A 25,464-nucleotide genomic window follows, 5' to 3' on the forward strand; every position below is an offset into this window, starting at 1 on the left:
GCTCTGAAACCTGCAGGGTAAAAAAAACCCACTAACCAGGTTACAAAGGGAGAATCTCTTGCTGCCCTAAGCAATCTCCTGCCACCAACTGCTGCGCAGTGTATGAGCGGTTCAACAGCTGCAGGGTTCCGCCCCAGAAGTGGCTGCATCTGTGATGTGAGAAGTGGTCCCTGTATGGATAGTTGGGGAAATCTTTCGGGATGGAAGGAGCTAGCGTGTACAGGATGGGGTTTCCAAGGAGCCCACGGGAGTTCGGCACCTAAATCCCCTTGGGAGCTGTAGAAGGGATAACGTCCCCATCTGTGTCCCCTGCTCTGCGCTGTGGGTTCAGGGGAGCAGAGGGAAGGGCCAAACCAAGCACCCAGCTCACCAGCCAGGGAAGGGCTGTATGGATCCGTGCAGCCTCCATAAATGCCCCCTCCGCGACTTTTCTGCAGCCAGTTGATCTTGGTGAGTTGTCAGATGCTGGCCACAGCGGAGGGGGTTGGGGGAGGATAACCAGTGGGGGTCAGGGATTGCTCCCCCTCCTCCCGCAAGTCTATGCCCCTAACACCATGTGATTCCTCTCTCCTCCCTTCCAAGCCTCGCCGGGGCTCTCCCTCCCCTGCAGCGGCGGCGCCCCCCACGCCGGAGGAAGGAGGATAAAACCCAGCGCTGGAGCTGCAGAGAGCTCACACACGCCTCCTCTTTCCAGTGGCCGATCCGCTCCCCGCCCACCCCGGCCCTGCTCCCCAGCGCTGCTGCGTCCGAGCGCATCCTTCTCCCCTGCGCGCCCCTTTGCAGCGCCTGGGAGCTGAACGGCGCCCGGAGGCTCGGATCACAAGGCGGGGGGGGGGGGAGAGACTCGTGGGGGTCGCCTGCTGCAGTCCAAAGGTAAGACCCGCTTTTCTTCTCTTAATGAATGAAGGAGGGGGGGAGGAGGGTTGGCTCTGTGCGTGTGGGTGGGTGTGTTTGCGCGTGCAGGGGATGGAGAAAGGGCCGTTGTGCAAACGCCCGTGCACACACACATCTCATTGTCTGGAGGCAGAGGGTTTCGGCAGGAGGGATGTTTGAAATGCACACACCCGACCCCATGCAAGCATAGGAACCCTCTGCCTCATGGTATTTGGAGATCAGCACTTGGGAGCTGTGCTTTGGGGTCTGAAGGGAGAGCTTCCTGGTCTACCCTGGGAAGAAAATACTTCACACATCCCCTCTGCTCGTCTGCACAGGGGAGCTAGAGAATGAGGAGAGGAGAGACCTCACCGCCTTGATCTCAGCATTGCGGAGCATGGCACTTTATCGCTAACAAAGAGGGAACTTTGAGTCCATCCTTGAGGCTCAGTTATTCTGGGACTTGGTGTTCGAAATATTTCCTTTGGCTTGATGATCCCGGGCAGCGTCTCTTTGCTCTGTGGTGTGAGCAGAGTCCAGGCTGAAAGCGGATTCTGCTCCACCTGCACAATGTGCTTTTTCTTTTCCTCCTCTTTCTGAGAAAGCGCAAACTCTTAATGGACTGATGAGAAACATGAGCCCTGGGGGAAGCCTCACTAAAGCCACTTCCCTTTCTCTGCCCTTTGCCCAGTGCCCATAGAGCAAGGGGAGTTGACAGCTGGGGGGTTAGAAATACAGATTGTGGTGGCATGGAAAACTGGGGCAGATGAAGGAGGTTGGGGCAAAACCTGCAGTATCTACTACTCCAGTAGGCAGAGGTGTAGTAGCAGGCCACCTTTTTGCCCCCTCCCCCCATGTGCCCATGTGATATAAGACTTCATTTGAACCATAGCTAACCATGAAAACCAAATCCACCCAGGAATAACTCTGAATCACTGTGTTATAACAGGTGGAACACTTTTGTCCCCCTCTATTTCAGCCTTGCCAGTTTGATGAGTGGGAAGGTGTTACCCTGTGACACAGAATCAGGGACAGAGCGATGGGGGAGGAAGGGTGTTAAAAGCTGTAAGAAGCAGTATAAATATAACACCGTGGGCAAGACAACAGCAGCAGCACCAAGCAACAACAGGCAGCTTCAGTGTGATGGTAACAAATGCAGCGCTATAGAACACAGGCGGCTGGAACATATCAAGAGAGTACAGGGTCCCTACAGGAAAACACTCATTTGAGAGTAGGTTTCTTCTGTGGCTTTGATAGACGTTAACTACTCATGCAGATGAGATGCTAATTGCCATGTTAGCCACTGGTTGGCCAACCATTGTCTAGTAACTGCTAAACGCATTGCCATTTCTTCTCATTCTCAGACATGAGCTCATATTTAAAATACCCAGCTATAAAATACTGCATCGAATAGGGCCAGGCTACAACAAGGAAGGTCAGAGGAATAGGTGGGGGGAGGGACAATCACAATGGTATGTGATTTATGTTGCCTACTTTGATGTAAAAGCCAGAAAGCTTAAAGACATTCTTCTAAGGTAATTTATTGGGCTGTCCAGGAGGTGCAGTGTTGGTCTGCATATCAAAGCTGATCTTAAGTGAGCCTAGGGCCTCCTATACCTGCCCATGAGAGTCAAACCCTTACATGACCTAATTGTTTATTTCCTAATGTTTTTGGTGAAAAAATGATATAGAGAATTAATTCATTTTGAAGAAATTCTGTGTGTGATGCTGAGAGAAAGGGGTGTGATGATTGGATAAAGGCTATTGAAGTCTTATCTCATTAGCTGATACTTTTCAGCAGGCCTAAAGTATAAAGACAGGAGGTGTAGCTTGTTCTAACTGGTCTATGCACAGTGTTTGTATTGGTATAACTGTGTGTGATTTTTTTGATTTTTTTTTATTTTTTTTTTCTCATACCGATACAACCCCTCGTGTGGACAATGGTATGTTTATCCCCTTCCCATATGAGGAATAATCACCAGTATCCACACTTTTGTACTGGTATAATTGCATCTGCACTAAGGGGTTGTACCACTGTAGCTATGCCATTATAGTTAAAGTGGTACGATTTTTGTGTGTAGACAAGACCAGGTTTGAAAAGTCCTGTGCCAACAAGGCAGTGTAGACTTTAACACATGCTACATGATTAAGTTAAAGGTTAGGCTCTCCCCCACACTTTATCTCAACCAGTTTAACTTGCGTGACCAGCAGTGTGGGGTCTTATCTATACTGAATTGTCAAATGTGTCAGAATGCGTTAGCTAATGCATTCTAACAACATACACCTCTACCCCGATATAACGGGAGCCAAAAAATCTTACCGCGTTATAGGTGAAACCGCGTTATATTGAACTTGCTTTGATCCACCAGAGCGCGCAGCCCCCACCCCCCCAGAATGCTGCTTTATCGCATTATATCCAAATTCGTGTTCTATCAGGTCGTGTTATATCGGGGTAGAGGTGTACCTTTTAACCTAGTCTAGATAAGGTCAGAATACTGAAGTGCCTTCCAATCATCGTAGTTGTTGGGTCCTAGTTAAAGAAGAGGTGATTTGTGATGAAATAACATGTACAGCTTCTGAGGCCGCGCTCTCTTGTTTTTATGTTGTTTTTCCCATCCAGCTATAATTACTTCTCGGTAACTTCTTTTTTCCCTTTAGTTTTAACACTATCAAAAAGATGTTCCAGCGCCTGGATTGTGCAGTCTTTTATCACACTAAACAGTTACAGTCTTCAGTAAGAATTTGACTGCAGGATTAGTCCCAAAAGAGAGATCGTTTGTGATTTAGATTGGTTAGGAGCTTTAATCTGTAGCTGTAGAATTTCATGGGTCCTGCAGGATGAATGCCATTGAATAACACTGAGTTTCTGCTTAAAAAGAAAAGGGTGCTCCGTCCTGCGGGACAAGGGAAATGTTAAATCCCTGCCACTATGCAACTCTTCCCTCACTTGTTCAACTTGCGTTGGCGGATCAGTTATTGGAATGTCCTGGTTAATAAACTCCCCCACTAAATTTTAAATCTGTTAACGAGTTTATTAGCGCTCTGCTTTTGTTTTTCTCGTTCTTTCTCTGTCAGTAAGGACATTCGTTTGTACTTTCATTTTCTATATCCCAGTCTTACTGGCTTCAACTTGTTAAGCTTGTAAAGTCATTAAAAGAAAATAGGAGTTGGTCAAGTGATTGATTTGGCGAACTCTGCTAACAAAACAATTTGCAATTTATGCTGGGTTTCCTTGACTAAGAACTTTGAGCCAGATTCTCAACTTGAACTTAGGTAAATTGTTGCGCTTCACTGAAGTCAATGGAGCTACAACAATCTACGCCAGCTGGGGATTTGGCCCCTTGACTTTAGAATCTCAGTTCTGTCACTTCAGTAAAGTCAGCCTGTGCTTCCCAAGTCTATATAGGAAGGGTTTGCATGTGTTGGGTTGTTTTCCTGAGACACTGCCCACTGGGGAGAAAAAAAAAGCTTCCAGATTCATTTAATCACTGTAGAACCAGCAGTGCTAACAATCATAGCTTGTACTTTCCACCAACAGAAGTTGGTCCAAAAAAGATATTACCTCACCTATCTTGTCTCAGTGCTAACACTGGTTCACAGCAGTAATGAAGTCTTGATATGAAAAAGTGAGGTGTAGTGAATATAAAAACCTACGGTACCCAGGACAGTGAGAGGGTAACAGACAACATGCACTGCAGCTGGAGAAGATAATGTAAATTCAAGTGAGGCAACACGGAAAACACCTGACCTGCTTGTTAAATGAAGTAGAAACAAAAATATTAGACCATGTGTTGCCATATGAACAAGTGAACTGAGACATGGAATCTGTCTTCTCTTCTGCAAACAGTGGTTATTAAAATCCGCAGAAAGTATTGTGCGCTGTAAAAGCTGGTATTTTAGCCATCATGTCAGTTAGCTGGAGAGGGCAGGGGGGATTTTGCATACAGAGGACTGCTGACTAGTTGTTCAACATTTTGAAAACTATCCACCCCTTAAGGTTGACATTTTTAGCATCTTTTGCAGCCACTTTTTTCAGACCCAGTGGAGACCCTTTTTCTAACCTAAATACAATTGAACCGTTCTCCAGTGAGCAGCAACGGCGAACTTATTTGCTTTGCATAGAGCTCTTGTCTGGTTCGCCATGCTGCTGCCCTCGCTAATGCTAACCATCCATTCCCACGCCTTGCTGAGAGAGGTTTAGTGGTTCTGTCAGTCAAAAAGCACAGTGAGGAAACTAAGTACCCCAATTTTGGCACGTGTGTTAAAAGCCAATTTTTTTTTTTTTAGTCACTATATGTCTTTGTAAGGAGTAACTAACAATGGGAGAGAATTATCTGACTCTCTGAAGAAAGCCCTGCTGAAGGAATATTAACATATTAGCCCTCTTCAGATGAAGGGCCTTTTGTGTCCATGTTTTCCTTTTGAATTTACAAAGAACATAATTTGGTTTAATTTTAACAACTAGTGTGCTGCTGTTTTTTGGGTGGGGCTGCTCCATGCTGTTGCACCGTGACTTAGGTTGAAATCAAGTCCACTACAATCACTTTCTACATCGACTGTGCTCTAACTAGGTTGGGAGAATAATGGAATAGTTTCCAGGCCCATAACCTTTGCAGCAGGCAAGGGGTACAGACTGTAGTTGAGAAAGAGGATGAGAAAGTTGCTTTTTATTAATGACTGCTCTTACTTTCATCTTTTGGGGCAGGAACTGTCGTTTTTGTTCTGTGTTTGGGCAGTGCCTAGCACAGTGTGGTCCTAATACATGACAGGGTCTCCTAGGAGCAACGAGAATACAAATAATAAGCAATAATAATAATCCGCTGCCAATTCCCCCAAGGAGCTGATATGGTAGTGAAGGATCTGCTGGGCAGAAGGGAGCCTTGGTTGCATTCCCTTCCTTCCAGCCATGCTCCGTACACAAAGAGGGGGCATGGCATAGGAGCCATGGCACTGGGGGCTGGTCTGCCCTGGAAACTGACATCAACATAGCTACATCTCTCAGGGGTGTGAAAAATCCACGCTCCTGAGGGACGTAGCTAAGCCAACCTCTAAGCCCCAGTGTAGACTGCTATAGCCTCTCGGGGAGGTGGATTAGCTACGGTGTTGGGAGAACCTGTCCCTTTGCTGTAGTGAGTGTCTATACTGAAGCGCTACAGTGGCGCAGCTGCTGTATGCTTTTCAATGTAGACATATCCTGGGTCGGCACCACTGTCCGTCCTTCCATAGCCAGTTAGAGCTGCTTTAGGGCTGCTTTGCACCAGCAGTGTAAATGCTCTCAGGAAGAAATCCCACCCATCTTTCTCAGGCACATCTCTCCATTGACTTGAGTGAGAATATTTGCATGAGCACGGTTTGGCCCTGGGAGCTTTCTGGGATTGTTAAACATGCAGAATAAGAAACGAGCAGGTTCCCTAAGAGCCATTTCCTTTATCTGCCAGCGCTTGATGCGCAGCTGTTCAGCTTGATGGCCAGGAGTCAGACAAGTTTTTATATGTTTATTTCTCCAATTCCTTTTAGCTCTATTGTAGCTGTTGAATATATTCATTGAGCCGAATGATTCCCCATTTGGCACAGTTCATACCAGGAAACTTGCAGCTTCAGCTTTGGAATGTAAGATAAGGAAGAGAAATAACTTATCGACCTATCGTAGAATTTGGCTACTATCTACACACGTGTACAGAACATTGTAATACTTTTTGCCGCAAAATTGACTGAAATAGAATAAATACTAAGAATCATTTCAGAACCCACATAAATAAGATGTGAAGACATAAGTTTAGGGTGACCAGACGTCCCAATATTACCAGGGCTGTCCCAATATTGGGGGCTTTGTCTTATATAGGACCCTGTTACCCCCCCCCCCGTCCCTGTTTGTCATGCTTGCTATCTGGTCACCCCGCATCCGTGCAATGTTGATCCTTTAACTGCTTTGTCAGAGCTTCCCAGGTACAGTCTGTCCACGGTGTCAAGGTCCTGCTGCAAAAATGCATGTCCAAAGCCACAAGGTTACATTCAAAAAGGAGGTTGAACTACAATGTGGCATTCACAGAAGCACACGAGAATTCATGAGTTGATACAGCCATTAGTTAAAAACCCAGGTGCTAGGAAGTAATCACCAGTGATGAAAGGAAGAACAATTTGTCTCAAAACAGAGCCAAAACCAGCTTACTTTCCCCCTGCACACCTGCTAGTTAGGGAAAGAGCAGGAGATGACATCCATAGTAAAAGCTAATTGTGCAATATTAAACATTCTTCTCCCAGTGGCCTTCAGCTCAGTGTGAAAAGCATCTTCTTTAATGAGTGATTCCCCCCAGTTACATAGATGGCAAAAGTACTTGTGCCAAATTGTGTTCTTGTTGTATTGGGTTGGCCTGAAGTTTTACATAGTGGATTCACTAGTTATGCATTGATCTCCAGAGGGTTTGGCATTGTGACTCAGCTGATGGAATAATACGTTGCTGTAGGGGAGAGAAGTGTGACCTCAGGTCAGGATTCTCACGCCTTTGGCAAGCAGGGGGAAGAGAGGTGAACATGCTGTGTATGCCAGTTGGCTAGCAGTGAACCATGTTGCAATCCACATGCATGGCATGGACTTGCTTGTACGGAGGGTCATGCTGTCTAGTAGCTATAGTGCTGGGATCTGGGAGGAGCATTCAGACAGAAAAACACAAGATGGGAAAGTATCCTTCCATCAATGATTTGCACTTAGCAGGCCGGAGGAGGAGGGAAATTCATCAGCACAAGTGGGATTTAACTGGCCAGAGGAAGTGTGATGAGCCAAGGAAAATAGAGAGTAGGGGTAGGGGCAAGATTTCTCAGTGTGATTCCCAAAGAAGGCATGTTCATACCAGGCGCTGCAGTAAAGGAGCAAGAAAACGTCAGCCTAGCCAAATGTTCTCATCATGCTTTTGCAGAAGCATCTGCCAGGTGTGTGAATGAGATCAGCCCTTGTGTGCCTACAGACTGGCAGAGGGATGGGAACAGTTTTTTCTTCGCTTCTCGCTGGGCTGGAATGATTTGTTTGGGCTAGTTCAGCTTCTGATCAGCTTGGGTCCCCTCCTCTGCCTGCAGCCATGTGCCTGGAAATTAGTTACCCTGAATGGGCAGATTCTTCTGAAATATTTATATCCAGGTTGTGCCCAAAATGTGCTAGGTGTTTTCCAAGCACCAAGAGCTAAGGTCTGGGTGGTGACAGGCACACACCATGCTAGTGCTAGCAGTCGGGGGTTTGGTTTTTAAAAAACGGGTTTATTTGTGTTATGAAAACTTAATGTTAGGGTTTCTTTGGTTTTGGTTTGCTTTGGGGTGGCACTTGTTGGGATTGCCGTGACGGAGGGTGATGGTGGGAAGGGGCGTGGGAAAAGAGAGGGTGGTAGAAGGCACAGTGTAGAAGGCTGGGAAGCTGAAGGGGGCACTGATAGGGGGTGGGACGAAGAGGGAACAGCCAGTGGCAATAGAGCAGATAAGAAAAAGATGCTCAATGTTCAAGTTTCAGAGCTGAATGAAAGATGCTGTCAGGAGGCTGCAGAAGGCTCTTCTGCTGCTCCTCATCTGGAGGGAGGGATACTGGGGCTTGGGTTGGGCCCCTCTGCCACCAATACAGGGGACTGGAAGGCCTTAACTCACACCCTGCACCCTCATCTATATCCAGTGCTGGCTGTTCCCTGCAAATTCCTCTTGGATGCTGCTATGGAAGATTCAACGGTATGGGGGCACGGCTTGTTATCCCGTGCAGGTCCCTTTGGGTTTGGTGGGAAGGGTGGACAAAGGCCCTGTCCCTCTATTGCAGATGGTGCTGTGTATTTTGGGAGATGTGAACATTTGAATGTCGGGGGAGGGATAGCTCAGTGGTTTGAGCATTGGCCTGCTAAACCCAAGGTTGTGAGTTCAATCCTTGAGGGGGCCATTTAGGGATCTGGGACAAAAATCTGTCTGGGGATTGGTCCTGTTTTGAGCAGGGGGTTGGACCAGATGACCTCCTGAGGTCCCTTCCAACCCTGATATTTTATGATTTCCAAAATCCACTCCCTGTTTTAATCATTAATTATTTGCATCAGGGGCGCAGGTAAAGATCTCCACCAAGATTGAGGCTCCATTGTGCTAGGCCCAGTATAGATGGTCCCTGCTCCAAAGAGCTTACTGTATAAACAGAGAAGACAGAGAGAGAGTGGGGGAGGAGCACAAAGAGGGGAAGTGGGTGTGGGTGTGGGAGGTTCAGTTTTAGGTATAAAATTGTAGATGTGTTGGGAATGACAACAGACTCCTCTGCATTTCTGCAAGGATTTTCCTATTGTGTCTCCTGGGACATTAGCAATTCAGCCCAGGAGGTTGTAATGAATCTTGCTGAAGTCAGAGGAAGCACAGAGTTTGAATACATCAAAAGAGCTGTGGTACATTCGTCGATCTATGCTTCAAAATCGCACTCAGACTGGGTAACCGATGATGGCAATTAGGATGCGTTCCAGTGAAAGATAATTGGAGACGTGAAGCAAAGCGAGAGGGAGGAATTCTCACCAAATGATTAGTCTTGACCCGTGTCATAATCAGGCTGATGATAAGGCTGGGTTTTTAGGGCTGGTATTCTATTGCCATCTGAGTGGCCCCAGACCACCTGCTTTAGTAAAGCCGTAAGTAAACAAAGGTGGTACTTGGCTAGTTGATTTTAATGTAGATGGCTAATGCCCAGGAGTTGCTAAGCTGCTTGTCTGAAGTGTTTATACCGAAGTCAGTCTCTGGTTTAATTAGGATACCGTTGCCATGCTCAGAGTTTGTGGCAAGGCTGGTTTCTAAGTGGCGAAAGGGCTGACTACTAATAGCAGTATCTGCAGGGTGCTGCTCCGTGGTAGCAATTGTCTTTAAGAAGGCAGGCTGGCTAGGTCTCTGAGTCCCTCTCTGCACACTCACAAGCCCTACAATGCACAGACTGCAGCGCTCACTGCTCAGAGATGGCGATGGTGCTCTGGGGATTTCTTTTCAGGCTCATCTTGCTTGCTTTCAATTGTCACATGGGACGGGCGGCCCACTTTGCAAAATGGACTCCACCACGACAATGTTCCCAAGCAGGAGCGGCATGGAAACATTCAAGTGTGGGGAGAACCCCCTCTATTAATCGTACGCTGCCCTGTTTTAAAACCTCTGCTACACAGACGTCTTTACTTGTGTGTGCTGCCTGGAATCTAAGAACCCGAGAGAGGAGTGAGGTGGAATTTCTAATTTGGCTCTTGGGGTTGTTCCCTCCACCCCCACTTCTGCTTAACTTAACTCCAGCTGTCATGTCACTGCAGCTCTGTCTGTACCTCCCTAGCTGCATCAAGCACTCAAAGAGAAGGGCAGATAGGGGAAATGTTGGTCAAGAGCCTAATCTTCTACTTACCTACCAATGCATGTGTTACAAATCAGAATAAACCTGGAGCATGGAGAGAATCCTTCTCTCTGTGCCTTCTGTAATTAACATTCTTTAACAATGTGTTATTGTTAGCCTATGTGGGTAAAACTTTGTAGCACAGAGAAATTTCATGACTTAATGTCTAATTCATGGTTCATACAGGGCTAAGATGGTTGGCACGTAAGAGCATGTGTGATTTTTTTTCATTTCTAGTTCAAACTAAAACTTCTTAAAAAATATCTTGTGTGTCTGGATAGAGAAAAGGTGTCCAGGTTTTTAATTTGTCACAATGTATTTTACTATCTTGCTGGAAAAGTTATGAAAGGAGATTTTGTTTCTCTCTTTAAATACAAGAAGTGCCTTAAATTTGTCAGTAACTTTGTGAAACTGATTATGGATCTCGATCTCCAGTGGCATGAATGATGATTTGCGCATCTTAAACCTCAAGATGACACTAGTAAAGTAATAATGCCTGGTAAGTGTTTGTCTTAAATGCACCCTCTGAGATGGGTGCTATATAGACAGTGAGACACAGTCCCTGCCCCAAAGTGCTTACAGTCTACATAGACAAGTCAAAGGGTAGGAGGGGACAAGCACAGAAAGGTGAAGTAACTTAGCAAAGGTTACACAGCAAGTTGGTGGCAGAGTGGGGAATAGAACCCTGGTCTCCGGGCGCTTAGTCCAGTGGGCAATCTGCTTCCATGTATGTTGATTTAGTCTCGTGGGATTTTTATTGCCTTCATCTTTCTGGAATGTTGGTACCTCTTTTCTTATATTAACAGTATTACTTCTCAAAACAATGGTAATTTTGCCATTGAATTCAGTGGAAACAGGTCAAGCCCGGATATGTGACACACCCTTCAGAGCTAAATCCTTCTCCCATGGAAGTCTGTTCCAAAACTCGCAATGCCTTAAATGGAAGCGGAAGCTGGCCTTTAGTGTATGCTTGTGCTCCGGATTCACATTTGCAGTCAGTCCTAGTCAATCCTTGCTAGTTCTTGCTTATCCTTTGCCATTTCTTTACTGTTAGTTTTTTCCGCCTTAAAATATAATCCTTAGTGTCCCCCTTTGCAGAAATCAAGACAATTTTAACTGTTTGTTAGGTCTATGATCTGATAACTTTCAGCTCTGGCAAAACAAGGTTTACTACTTTGTCAGAGACAGGATACTTGAAACTAACAGTTTGCCTCATCGTCTTTCAGGCCCGTGCTTGGGTGTTCTTATCTAGACCTACTCTGTGGTCTTCTTGTTTGCTTTCTCCCCGCCCCACCCCCCCTAATTAAGTTAGGTCAACACCGTCCTACAGAAAATTCTAATAACCCACCATAGCTATACATTAACTTTACCTCACTGATCGGGACACGTCATAAAATTATTGCTCATCAGTAGCCATAGATTAATATATAGCAATTCCACATCATCACAAAGGCTATATAAGTACCATAGGTAGATAACTGACTCCATCTGGTGCATAAGGAAACAGGGGATCTCACTTAGCCAGGGCTCAAACCATTCTGTGCTCTGTAGATCAGCAACATCTTAAATTGCGCCTGGAAGTCAGTACAGTTATGGTAATTTCATCCACTACCAGGTTAAATCAGAACTGGCCTTGACGTGAAGGTGGCATGTCCAATTACCAATCCTCTAAACCAGGGGTCGGCAACCTCTCAGAAGTGGGGTGCCGAGTCTTCATTTATTCAGTCTAATTTAAGGTTTCGCGTGCCAGTCATACATTTTAACGTTTTTAGAAGGTCTCTTCTTCTATAATATATAACTAAACTATTGTTGTATGTAAAGTAAATAAGGTTTTTAAAATGTTTAAGAAGCTTCATTTCAAATTACATTAAAATGCAGAGGCCCCCCCCCCCCCCGGACCGGTGGCCAGGACGCAGGCAGTGTGAGTGCCACTGAAAATCAGCTCGCGTGCCGCAGGTTGCCTACCCCTGCTCTAAACCATCCGCTGCTCGCCACCTTCCACTGAACTATTGTACATCCAGCTAGCGTGTGCTGCTTTCAGTGTCTGTATTAAAATTCTTTAAAGCCTCCATTTGAGGCAGACACGTGCAAGTGTGGGTTAACACAAAATGCTGAAGGCAAAATAGGATTGCTCGTTTGTTGGATTACTAGACTGTAAACATTTAGAATATAAAGGGGAAAGTGCTGCCAGGATGATATAGTACCATGAACAGAGGTCAGTGGACACGTACCATAATCAGTAACACAGAGCAATGAGAATTCTGCAGCCTAGAGTGAAATTCACAATTGATTCTTCTCCCTCCAGCTTTATCTGCAGACTTCTACAGTGATGAATATTCCTCCTTCGTAAATCTTGCATCCAGAGCTGATTATATGTATTAGCATCTGGATTTTTGAATGGTGCTGTTACTCGGGAAATCACAAAGTAGTACAGCAGGTAGATTAATATTGTATACAGGCTTTTGTGTGCATGGCATGAAAGGACTATCAAAAGAAAGGTGACATCCCTTGTTAGTAATTAAGAGTTTATGTAACTAAACTTTGCATTAATAGGAAGTATTCAGAGGTCAGGGAGAACTTTAGAAGAATCAATTTGTTCAAATCTTTTCTATCAAACCACTCGGTCAGAGTCTTGCTGTAACATGGACAGACAGCCTGCACCTCCCTTTCAGTTTCTCTGTTTTCTCAGCCTTTATGTTTCTCATGTTAATCATTTTGACGTAGACAACTGAGACCATAAAGCCTCATGGTCTGAGACCTTCCTACCCAAGAGGCTACTTTTCTCCCTGTGCTCTGTCCCAATCAGGGCCGGCTCTGGCTTTTTGGCTGCCCCAAGCACAAAAAAAAAAAAAAAAAACACGGGGCGGCCAGAACGACAAAGCAAAAAAAAAACAAAAAAAAACTGCGGCGCGGTCGGAGCGCAGGTGCAGGGGGACCGGCTGGGGGGGCGGGGGAGCGAGCGGGCGAGAGAGAGAAGGGAGCGGCCAGGGCTACAGCAGGGGCGCTGCCACACGGCCCTTCCCGCTGCGCCGCCGCCTGCCGCAAGGGCTCCGCTCCGGTCGGCGGGGAGGGAAGGAAGAGGACTGCCCTGCAGGGCGCTCTGGTTCTCCACACCGCCGCCCCCTACAGGGCAGTCGGAGTGGAACATCAACAAAAAAAAGCAGCCGTCCCGCCCTAGGATTGGGCGGAATGCCGCCTCGAACAATCTGCCGCCCCCAAGCACCAGCTTGCTCAGCTGGTGCCTGGAGCCGGCCGTGGTCCCAATAGCTGCACTTCTGCTGGCTGCTTCTGCAAATTTGAACTCTTGAGAGCCAGACACAAAGGCATTTGTTGTGGAGGGTCCTAGACTGTGAAACTTGCCGTCTTGACCGATCCCCCGGAACCTGAGTTTTGCCGACCTTCAAAGTGTGGTGGTTCTGCTTGCTGAGAGGAGGCAGGGTATGTTAAATATGAGCTTGCCAGGGTTATGTTTTGATCTAGAAACTAATGTGTAAATGAGGTCTTGAAAATATGCACATGACCTAAAATGGCATCTATGCAAGCTATTGTCCTGTCCCCCCGCACATTATTTAGAAGTTGCTAGGGCCATTGAAAGCCAGTCGTAGCCATTGTAGGGTGTGTTGTGAATGAGGCTGGGCCTTGTAGTCACCTCACTACAGAAGTTGCATGGGGTGTGTCGTGTACAGTGTAGGGAACCACTTGAAGAGGTAAAACAGTCTTCTGATTAGGGTGCTGGACTAGGATTCAGAAAACCTGGGCTCAGTGCCTGCCTCTGCCATAGACGTCTTATGCGACCTTGGGACTGTTGCTTACCCTTCCTGAGCTTTGGTTCTGCACCTATAAGTTGTCAAAATGAAGGCACAGCACAGTCTGTCAATCAAAAGGGGACGTTCACACACCAGAATGGAGTTTGTAGACTGACACAGACATATACAGTCTTGTCACATTGCCGGTTCAGAGTGATGGGCAGTGTGGCTTTTCCACCAGTCAGCACGGCTTGAAACTGGAGAGAAGCAGGGGGAGATTTTCAAAGGCACAAAGGGCAGTAAAGTGCTCGCACCCACTGGATGTCAATGGGAGCTGGGTCCCTAACTCCCATCTGTGCCTTTGAAAATCTCCCTGTTAACAGGTAAGAAATTGGCTCCCTGCTTAAGAGTCTATTTTATTTGCTGGGACAGGGCCAAAGAGCTGAAAAGCCATCTTGGTGGGACACGCTGAGCCAGATCTTCAAAAGCACTCAGCGTGCTGGGTGTCACAATGAGAGTTTCTGGGTGCTGCGTACCTTTGAAAACCCGGCTCTTATTTGGGTGTCTAACTGGAGCTCAGCTCTTTTGAAAACCCAGCCCAACAGAAACTAGAACTGTCCGGGTAGCTGTGCATGCAAGGTAGCCAGGAGCGTCATCTTCCTGGCCTGTTCTGCCTCCCTTCTCTCAGTGGCGAGTAGGCTCAGAGCATCTTCATGTAGGTCAGTTGACCTTTGTGCTTTCCGCTTGGCTGTAAGCTAGGATCTGGAGTAAGACGTGATACAAGGCAATCCATGGCCGTGCCTGCTCTCTTGTAGCATCATCCTGTTTGGTTCTGCATTGAGAAGGTGAGGATTTGCCTGACCATGAGTCTGTCTGGCATTGTGCTGTGTCCAGTGGTATCCTTGCTAATTGTCTTAAAGCAGTGGGACAAACTGGGGCAGTGCTTCCATCGAGTCTGGACTCTCCGCAACTTTGCAAAGTTAAGTTTGGAAAGATCCATTCTCCCTTGACCTATTTATCCTTGGCTTCTCGTATGGGCTGCGTTGTGTCCTGAGGAGGAGACCTTGCTTCTTGAAAGCCCTTTATTTTTAGTCCAATGAAAAAGCTTTGCTACAACTTAGTGGGGAGTTGGTCTTTCAAGTCAGTTCCTTCCTTACCCCATCCTTGCTCTCTCTTTCTGAACTTGCTGGCTGCTACCTTCTTCCCTACTGTTCTTCATGCACTTGAAAGCTCACTCAGTGGGTTTCACCTTCCCCTTTTCACTGTGCTCTATTCATTTCTCTTTATTTTCTCCTTAATCTCTGCCTTTGCTTTAGTTCCTCTCCTAATTCTAACTTTGTGTCTGTGTGCGCGTTTACCTTATAGCCTCGATTCTCTCCTGCTTTCCCTGCCTTGCCCTAGCACTACGCTTTTGAAATCACACAACCAGGCCACCACACTTGTCCTGCTGCATCCCAGTGTGTGTCCATAAATGAAACATTTTCTCTTGTTAGCTGAGACAACTTTCTCAGTGCTTCACTTTGCCGCAAACAGCCGTAAATTGGAGACTGCATTCTAGCAAGTGGCTTTGGCACTAATAGCTGCCATCTTCGCTTGATTTAGCTCTGCTCTTTCAACCGGGACCTGGGGTTGAAAGGAGGGTCATTTGCCATTGGCACTTGAGGGCTTTAAAGCTTGGATCTGTTGCTGTGGTCAGTGTTGATCAGCCAGTTGAAATACAGATTGATTGATTTTTCACACATACATAGACAATGGTGGTTGCTCTTGCTCTGGTCTCTCCTCTGCTGCCGTAGAGAATTGGGTTCAGAGATCAGGTCCAGAATAATATTTTATTTCTGAGATCTTGAAGAAATGGGTGAGAATGTCAAGTAAGTCACTCGTGAGCATCGATGAACAGCATTTGTAATGACACCAGTGTTCGTTTCAAAGGTTTCTGAAGGGGTCTGTCGTGGAGAGGTACATGCACAATTATCGTTGGAGTGTTATATTATAAACCAGGAGGGAAAGCATTAGGACTGCAGATTACATTCCAGACGTTCTGTATTCATCCCTGGACTGGTACCAAAAGAGTGTAGTGAGACTGAAGAAGCAGGGACAGTTCTAAGGATCAGGATCTCCAAATCACCAGCGTTCAAAATTAATTCTTCACATGATTTCACTGGAAACCCAACAATCTCCTTTTTTCAGTGGCACAATGGATTCATTTAGAGTGAGATTTTCAAAGGCACAAAGGACAACTGCCCAATTCCTACTGAAAGTCAAACCTGTCTCCCGTTTGTACCTTTGAAAAATCTCCCTCTTACGAGCCCCTGCTGATTCACAAGGCATAACAGCCATATTAGTATTGATGTATTACTTGTATTACTGTAGCACCTCGGAGCCCATGGTACTAGGCGCTGTACCTAAGACAGAACAAAAAAAAACCCCTGTCCCTGATCCAAAGAGCTTACATGGAAAGATGGACACAGGGTGGGGGAAGGGGCGGAGTGAACAATGTGATGGTGACAAATGTCATGTTACTGCGTCAATCTTTAATTTATTGATTGATTGATTGTGAGTTTGGGAGGAGCTGGGCTAAGGGGGAGGGGAGAAGCGGGTAAGAGGGGTGATGCCGAGGTGAAGAGCCTGTGGTGAGGCAGAAGGGGAGGGTTGGTGCAAACAGCTGATCAGCACAGGGCAGAGAGAGTCCAGTCAGAACTGCAGAAAGTTCTCCAAGGGGCCTGCAGCTTCTGCCGCTGCTGGCTGGAGTCTCCTCTAGTGCCCCGGAGTGCATGGGCGGGGGACTCTCTTGCACAGTTCTGGGTCCAGGGAGGTGCTGGGGAGACAGATGGCTCTGGTCGGGGTCCATTCTCTCCCTCACAGTGTCTCTCACAAGTCCTCAGAGATCAGCTGTTAAAACCACATGAGAATTGAAGCAGGGCTGCCCGGGGGCGGGGGGCAAGTGGGGCAATTTGCCCCGTGCCCCGCAGGGGCCCCGTGAGCCATGGCCGAGAATCCCTTCCCTGGCTACTCACCCGGCAGTGGTCCGGGTCTTCGACGGCACTTCGGTGGCGGCGGGCCCTTCAGTGCTGCCGAAGACATGGAGTGAGTGAAGGACCCGCCACCACTGCAGACTCGGAGCGCCGCCCAGTGAGTACAAGCGCCACAGCAGGTGGCACCTTTTTTTATGTCCGCTCCCCCGCTTTGCCCCAGGCCCCCGAATCCTCTGGGCGGCCCTGAATTGAAGTGGGGGAGATGGAAGGTTAGCGGCAATCAGAATGGCATGATTTTGAAGTCTGACCTTTCAAGTCAGTGCTAGAAATGCACCAGTAAACCAGTACAAATTCTGCCAGACCAGTATATTTTTTCCAAGCACTGGTCCTGGACAAGGGATCAGAAAGAACAATTTGTAATTCCCTGCACTACATTAAAAACTCATTTCTGATTAGCCTCAATGGACTTTAAGGTGCTCATCACTTCTCGGGGCATGTCGATACAGCGAGTTAGCGTGTGGCAAGCTGGGTGTAAATCTACCTTGCTGTAGTGTGCGATGCACTAACCGTCCTTGTGGACCGTGCTGCTGTACGCTAAAAGTTCGGTGGTGTGATTTGCGTGCTGCTGTTTCAACCGGCAATAGGTTGGAGCACAGAAGTAGGTTCTACGTGGGCAGTTAGTGTGCAGGGCAGGATACAGCAATGCAGATTTACACCCCAGCTTGCCTTGTGCTAACTCACTGTAGAGTCAAGCCCTCACAGACAGGCCCTTTGTTCACAGTCCTGTTGATGATACATGAGCCAGGAATAGACTCCAGCTCCCTTAATTGTTTTGGCTTCAGAAGCATTAACAGGAGTAAAACACAGTAAACTCTTTTCTTTTAGACACTGTAGTCAGAAAATATGGCTCAATATGGACCCAGGGAGTAGAAGTGACGAACAGGAAGGTGCCATATCTGCATAGTCACTTTTCTGATCACAACAGTTCCTTAGGGGATGGGCAAATATTCTCAAAGGGGCAAAAATCTTTTTTTTTTCTCAGTTATTAAATGATTTTGGCTTTCAAGCCACAGAGGAGAGTTTGGTCAGTAGGAACAGGTTAGAAGTGATTAAATGAAAGGATTATAGATGTCTTTGGAGCAAGAATCTCTTCTTTTCCCCATAACCACCCATCCCTACTTGGCTTTGGCCCACCAATATATCAGAAAAAGTGTCTTGATGTTCCTGCACACATACAACATGCATCTTGCTGCTGATGTTCTCTGTAGGGGTATAGTCGACTTCAAGGCTGTAATTTCATATGCTGCTCTATAGTGTGGGTGTCTGGCAAGTAATGGTCACACAATTTCAGGCTTGATAGCTCCCGCTGCCTGATGTTTGAATGAAAGAAGCAATCTCTATTTTGTATCTTTATGGTGTTGCTAACCGCATACAAAACCCCTTGTTCAATATTTGCCACTGGTGACTATCAGGGTTTCCCAGGAGCTGAGAAAACCATGAAAAAAAAACAAAAAACAGACTCTTCATCAAAGCCATAGGCAAGGGTAATACCATGTAGTGGCAGGGTCTTGGCTGGGCCACATTCTTCAAGTGACAGCACTTTTTGTAGCTTAAGTCAGCACCTTTTGTGCACGGTCTATCTAATGTCAATGTAGAAAGAGCCAAGTATATTTCTTTCCAAGTTTCAGTTAACTCCTTTGCACTTAGTTTTAGTGTCTAGGAATAGGGTACTGTCCTTTTAAATAGTTTGAACCACTTCACCATGTATTTCTTTTGAAGCATAATGTTGTGTAAAGAACATTAACACTCAGGAAAACTGCTTTCATCTTTTATTTTAATATTCTGTGTATGGTCAAATGGAAAGGCAGTGCAAAGCTTTGTAGGTGAGGTTAATTGCCTGTGTTTCTTTGATTGTTATCAAAGGGAAAGTACATTTTACTCTGCCTAAAGGAGCTTAACTTGTTGGTTGTCCTGCAGATACAAGGACTGTATCATTGTTCAGTGGCAGGAAATACTTATCGTCACCTGCTTCTCAGGGCAGGAATCATGAGTCTGCGATAGCACTCTTCCTTTGCTGGTTCTCAAAGTGCTTTGCAAACTGTGAAGTCTTACAGGTCCCCCTGTGAGTTACTGTATCTAAGTATTAATTTATCCATCGTAAAAAGCCAGGGCACGGACAGAACCGTGGTGTCCTCCTGACTCCCATGCCCCCACATTCCTCTGCTCACGCCACTAAACCCCACTCTCAGAGGAACCCAGGACTCCCGAGTCCCAGGCTTCCTGCTTTAATCGCTTGGTCCTTCCTTCGCTTCAACAAGGAAGTTAAAAAAAAAAAAAAAAAACTTAAAAATATCCTACTTCAATTGTGCATGTTCACACACTGACTTGGCCCAAAATAACAAAAGGTGTGAAATGAAAAACAATTCAGTTACTTCGGTACAAGCTAATGCGCAGAACTGTCTTAAGAGGCCCAAGACCAAGCTATCCCATATTTCTGATTACTTATCCCCTCAGTGTTTTGGAAATGTTTCCAACAATTGATATGACATTGTCTCTTCTGTTTCTTTAGGAGTTTTCTGCCTTCCTTGTCACCTTGCAGTGTACATGCTAATTAAACACTGCGTTCTGTTTGGAGTCAATCAGCTACCATTGTATTGTTTGAAGCTTTACATAGCTTGAACAGTGCATGTGCAATTTTAAAAGTAGGACAAGGAAGATGTTGCCTTCTGCTCCTGTGTTAAATTTGATTGGTTTGTTGTCAAGAGGGAATTTTGTTTTTGTTTCTCTTGTTTTCAATAAGAACCAAACACACTTGGGAAAGGCTGCATGATACTGCCCTTATCTGTAGCTCATATTGTGTCTTTGTAAAAGCAGTAAAGAGATCTAGCTACCTGATTCCCACCACCAAGCTACAATGGCATCAGCAAAACCTTCTTCATTGCCTCTTATTTCTCTAACCTGTCATTTGTTGTGACTTTTCTTCTGTTTTAGTTATGCTTTTGCCCTGTGGCACAGAGCCCTTAGTGCCTTGTCCGGGAGCAGTGAACTTTTGAGAACATAAGAATGACCATACTGGTCAGAACAGTGGTCCATCTAGCCCAGCATCCTGTCTCTAAGGTGCCACAAGTACTCCTGTTCTTTTTGTGGATACAGACTAACACAGCTGCTACTCTGAAACCTGTCTTCCAACAGTGGCCCATGCCCGGGGCTTCAGAGGGAATAAACAGAACAGGGCAATTTATTGAGTGATCCATCCCCCTGTTGTCCAGTCCCAACATCTGGCAGTCAGAGGCTTAGGGGCACCCAGAGCATGGGATTGCGCCCCTGACCATTTTGGCTAATAGTCATTGATGGACCTATCCTCCATCTAATTTTTTTTTTTTAACCCAGTTATACTTTTGGCCTTCACAACATCCTCTGGCAATGAGTTCCACAGGTTGACTGTGCATTGCTTTTGTTTGTTTTAAACCTGCTGCCTGTTAATTTCATTGGGTGTCCCCCCTGTTTCTTGTGTTATGTGAAGGGGTAAATAACACTTCCTTATTCACTTTCTCCACACCATTCATGATTTTATAGACCTCTATCATATTCCTCCTAATTGTCTCTTTTCCAAGATGAACAGTCCCAATCTTTTTTATCTCTCCTCATATGGAAGTTGTACCATACCCCTAATAATTTTTGTTGCCCTTCTCGGTACCTTTTCCAGTTCTAATCTATCTTTTTTGAGATGGGGCGACCAGAACTGCATGCTGTATTGAAGGTGTGGGCATACTGCGAATTTATACAGTGTCATTATGATATTTTCTGTCTTCTTATCTATCCCTTTCCTAACGGTTCCTAACATTCTGTCAGCTTTTTTAGACTTCTACTTAACGCGAGCAGATGTTTTCAGAGAATTATCCACAATGACTCCAAGATCTCTTTATTGAGTGGTAACAACTAATTTAAACCCCATCATTTTGTATGTATAGTTGGGATTATGTTTTTCAATATGCGTTCCTTTGCATTTATCAACACTGAATTTCATTTGCCATTTTGTTGCCCAGTCAGCCACTTCTGTGAGATCCCTTTGTACTTCTTCGCAGTCTGCTTTGAAATTAACTTGGGGAATTTTATATCATCTGCAAACTTTGCCACCTCACTATTTTCCCCCTTTTCCAGATCATTTACGAATATGTTGAACAGCACTGGTCCCAGTACAGTTCCCGGGGGCCCCCACTACCTCTCCACTGTGAAAACTGACCATGTATTCCTACCCCTTGTTTCCTGCCTTTTAACCAGTGATTGATCCATGAGAGGACCTTCCCTCTTATCCCATGACTGCTTACTTTGCTTAAGAGCCTTTGGTAAAACTTTAATAAATAAAATGATGACCTTTGGTAAAATCTTGTCAATCTGCAATGTCATCTGGAAGGCCCACTGAGAATGACTGAATTCTGCAAATTAGCGAGTAAGTGAACAAACACAATAAAAAAGTAAATAAAGTGAGGCTAACGCAATGCACAAGATACTTCATTCATTTATCTAGCGAATGTCATTTAGTGTATGGGCCACAGTGCATTTAGTAAAATTATGAACGCTTAATAATATGAGACTTCAATCCAGGGCTTTGGAGCTGTGCTCCGGCTCCACTCCAGCTCCAGGCAAAAACCTGCAGCTCCACTGTTCCGGAGCTGCTCCGGGCTCCGCTCCAAAGCCCTGCTTCAATCTAGCCCCCTGATGGCAAATCGTTTCTCACAGGAGTGGAGAGACTATAATTCACACAGAAGAATGGCTCAGTGTGTATGTGGCTAAGTGCAGATCATGGTGGTTCTCAAGTGTGCATGGGTTTGTAATGTGTTTGGGATCCTTGTGGATGAAAGGCTCTAGATAAATGTAAGGTATTATTTAGGCCTTGATCTGCGAAGACTTCCACCTATGCTTCACTTTACACACTGTGCATAGTCCCATTGACTTCTATGGTATTAATTCCAACTCCTAAATGTGAGCATGCGTGTAAAGCTCTGCAGGATTCGGACTTTAGATTGCAAGATCTCTGGGGCAGGGAATGTCTCTTACTATGTATCTGTAGCTTAGAAACACTTACCAACTTCACAGGAGAGTCGGGAGGATAAAGATTGTGAGGCATTCGGCCACAGTAGTACCTAAGATAGATAATTAGATGGGGCCCCAATTTTGGTTGGCGCATGTAGACAACTCAGTAACACCACTGATAAATAACAACCCCATTGTGTGTGTGTGCGCATCCCTAGGGCTGGATGTGTACATCCCATGGGCAGTGTGTTCAGCAAGTCCATGAACGCTTGGGGAGTAAAACTGTGTGGCAGTCGGGTAGCATTTGGTTCAAATGCTTTGTCTGTCTGGGGAGTTTGTGATTTTTTTAATGGTTTATTTCAGCTTGACCTAAATAAGCAGGAAAGTGGAGGGCAAAGCTTTTTGTCACTTACAGATCTTAAAGAAAGCAAAGTTGGAAATAGACTGGATGTGCTACAGCCCCGGCTAATCACGCCATCTTTTCTCCCCTCCAGCTGTTCCTTACTGCCGTCTCGAACCCTGATGCTTTTTGGAATGAGCGCGTGCGGCAGGAAGGCTCTGACTCTGCTCAGCAGCGTGTTTGCTGTGTGCGGCTTGGGGCTCTTAGGAATTGCTGTTAGCACCGACTACTGGCTTTACCTGGAGGAAGGAATCATCCTGCCCCACAATCAGACCACCGAAATCAAAATGTCGCTGCACTCTGGTCTCTGGAGGGTCTGCTTCTTGGCAGGTACGGTGCTTTGTACAAAGAACTGTTCACTCTTGTGATTTTTCACATCATCTTCAATGAGGAAGCTTTGCCCAGTAAAGCAGCGGGCCGGGAGCCAGGGATTTTAGTTGCCTTTCCTGTTTTTGCTGCAGATATTCTGCCCAAACCTTGGGCAAGCCACTTAACCGCTTCTTTGCCTCAGTTTCTCCACTTGCACAGGCGGGTTTGGGTGGTATCATTCCTTACGCATCGATTGAAACTTTACAATCTGCCCTGAATGAATGGTGGCGCAGAGCTGTGCTGCTCAGGATCACAGCAGGGAAGGAATTACGGAGTCACAATTCTCTCCCTGGTTCTCCCCATACTCCAGCAGGAAGTAACCGGCTACTGGATGTGGAATGGGAGGGGCCAAATTGAGGATCCATTGTTCCTTGCTCCTGCCCACCCACTTTCTGGCCACCTGTGCAGTGGGGAGTAGCAGCCCCATGGAGATTGACCATCCATTTTGATTGATCGTGTTTTTGATTAACAAAAACCTTTGTTTGCCTCATCAGAAGGCATCCTAAGCCAAGCCCTCTCTAGCTAACGTAGAATTGCATGGTCTGTCAAACACCGCCCTCCCCCCATTACCAATTAGCAATTAGCTCTCAGCGCTTTCTCCTATTCAGGGACAGCTGTTTACATGCAGTTTGTTGGAAAATACACTGTAGTACTCCATCCACCTGTCCTCCTTGTTTCCACCCAGTAATGTTACCATGTACTTCCCATAGCTTGAGATTTGTCGTTTTTCCATTTCCACTGCCCTCCAATAAATGTTCAGAAGGACCAGCACAATGTGAATTTTGTATTTGTGGAGCGAATGTGTTTGATACATGAGACCAGCTCGCAGTACTCCCTGAGCTATTACTCTTTTGCCAGCGACATTTTAAAAAGCCAATCCCTCAAGGATACAGTAGCTAGTAGGCATCTTTCTTCAGCACCACATGCCAACAGTTATGACTCAAAGAGCAGCAGAAAAGCAAGTTTCTTTTGCATGCACTGAAATTCATCTAAAAACCAACCTTCTATTAAAGAAAACATTTTAATTAAATGAGAAGCATGAATCAGACTCTTCTCCCTGCAGGTGAGGAGCGTGGCCGGTGTTTTACTATAGAATACGTCATGCCCATGAACGTCCAGCTGACGTCTGAATCAACAATCAATGTTCTAAGTAGGTGGTTTATTTACTTTACAGCCTGTTAAAGTACTAACGGGTTACTAGGAATTACTTCAGAACTCAGGATGCAAAAGGAGGCTTCTGATTCCCTGTTAGTGCTGTGTTGTAATGTACGACCGGTTGCTTACGTACAACTACACTTTTTACTTGGTGAAATGCCAGACATGCTCAAAAGTCTCTGATTATGTCTCCCCCTTATGCTGGGATGCTCACAGCGGCTACAAGCCAGGCCCTGCATCCTGTCACTGGAGTGGTCAAGGCTGGTGGCTTTTTTGGGAATAGATGAGTGTACACAAATACAGCACATACAGATTGGGACATTGCGTGCTGATTTAGATCCCCTGTGGGGTGGGATGAGCTAAGGATGGAATGTCACAGCTCTCACTGTAAAGTCCTATGTTTTGTTTTTGCCACTTCTAAGTGTGAACCTTAACCGTGCTTGGTACGTTTTTGAGATGATAAAGACAAGTGTTTATGAAAAGACTTCTGATGCTACCACAAAAAATATCGGATGTGCATTCATAAGGCTTCAGGTGGAAACCACTCAGAATACAAACATTAACAGATGTGTTCTCAGCCAGGCATAATTGCACCTTCGGTCAACTGCTTATCAAAGAAGATTTGGTGTGTTGGTTTGGGGGTGGGTGCCAGCACGCACATGAGACTCATAGAGAGAACAGGAAAGGAAAAAGAGAGATCTATAGAAAGCTACAAATTGGAGATGTAAAGGACCTGGCCTGTGCAATCTAGCCCAGTTCTGGTGTTATGTAGGGAGGAGCTAACCCTGTTCTCATTTTTCCTCCCCCTTTTACAATCAGAGATGATTCGTTCTGCTACGCCTTTCCCTTTGGTCAGCCTCTTTTTCATGTTCATCGGGTTTATACTGAGCAATATTGGACACATTCGGCCTCACAGAACCATCCTGGCCTTTGTATCAGGAATCTTCTTCATTCTGTCTGGTGAGTTTCATTGGAATGATCTTAACATTGCACTTGCTGTCTCATCTGCTTTTGTTTCCTCTGAAAGCCCTTGTCCGTCGAGGGGAGGGGAATAACAGCCATAAAAACCCACAGATTTGTAAAACGGCAGTAACACTCTGTTAAATCCTTACTTTGGGCTATATTGTGCCATAGTATTTTTAAGCAGAACTCCTCATTGAAATCAATGGTGAGGTGGCACATTACGGCTAGACCTGGTCAAAATTGTCATCAAACTTTTTTTTTTTTTAAGATGAAAAATGGCTTTTCAACAAAATGGAAATTTTGTGGAAAATTACCTTTTCCATCAAAAATGCTTGGGCTTTCATCAAGAGCTCGATGTGAAAATTTTCATAGGGAAAGAAAAATTCTCAACCAGCTTTAATTATGACCGCTTCACTTGATCTTTGATATGATACCATGCAGTCTCTTAGCCTGGCACAATATATGAGCCTCAACCTCAGGAATTCCAGACCTATGGAGCTAAAGAAAATCTATTAGTATTTACATCTCATAAGGTACATCTAGGAATAATGGTGAAAAAAATACTTGACCCTAAAACTATTTTCCTTAGTT

At 45.6% G+C, this 25,464-nt stretch overlaps 1 protein-coding gene across 1 annotated transcript in view; it reads left to right on the forward strand.

Moving 5' to 3' along the window:
• Positions 1-676: 676 nt before the first annotated feature.
• Positions 677-25,464, forward strand: part of CACNG5 (calcium voltage-gated channel auxiliary subunit gamma 5) — a 30,206-nt gene continuing 5,418 nt past the window's right edge. Inside the window, exons 1-4 of the mRNA XM_054047510.1 lie at positions 677-873; positions 22,481-22,716; positions 23,819-23,905; positions 24,730-24,870. Coding sequence (XP_053903485.1) covers positions 22,509-22,716; positions 23,819-23,905; positions 24,730-24,870 — 436 coding nt within the window. The 5' untranslated portion in view covers positions 677-873; positions 22,481-22,508. The remainder of the gene's footprint in view (positions 874-22,480; positions 22,717-23,818; positions 23,906-24,729; positions 24,871-25,464) is intronic.

Source organism: Malaclemys terrapin, chromosome 13 (genome assembly GCF_027887155.1).
Source record: "Malaclemys terrapin pileata isolate rMalTer1 chromosome 13, rMalTer1.hap1, whole genome shotgun sequence".
Taxonomy (NCBI): Eukaryota; Metazoa; Chordata; order Testudines; family Emydidae; genus Malaclemys; species Malaclemys terrapin.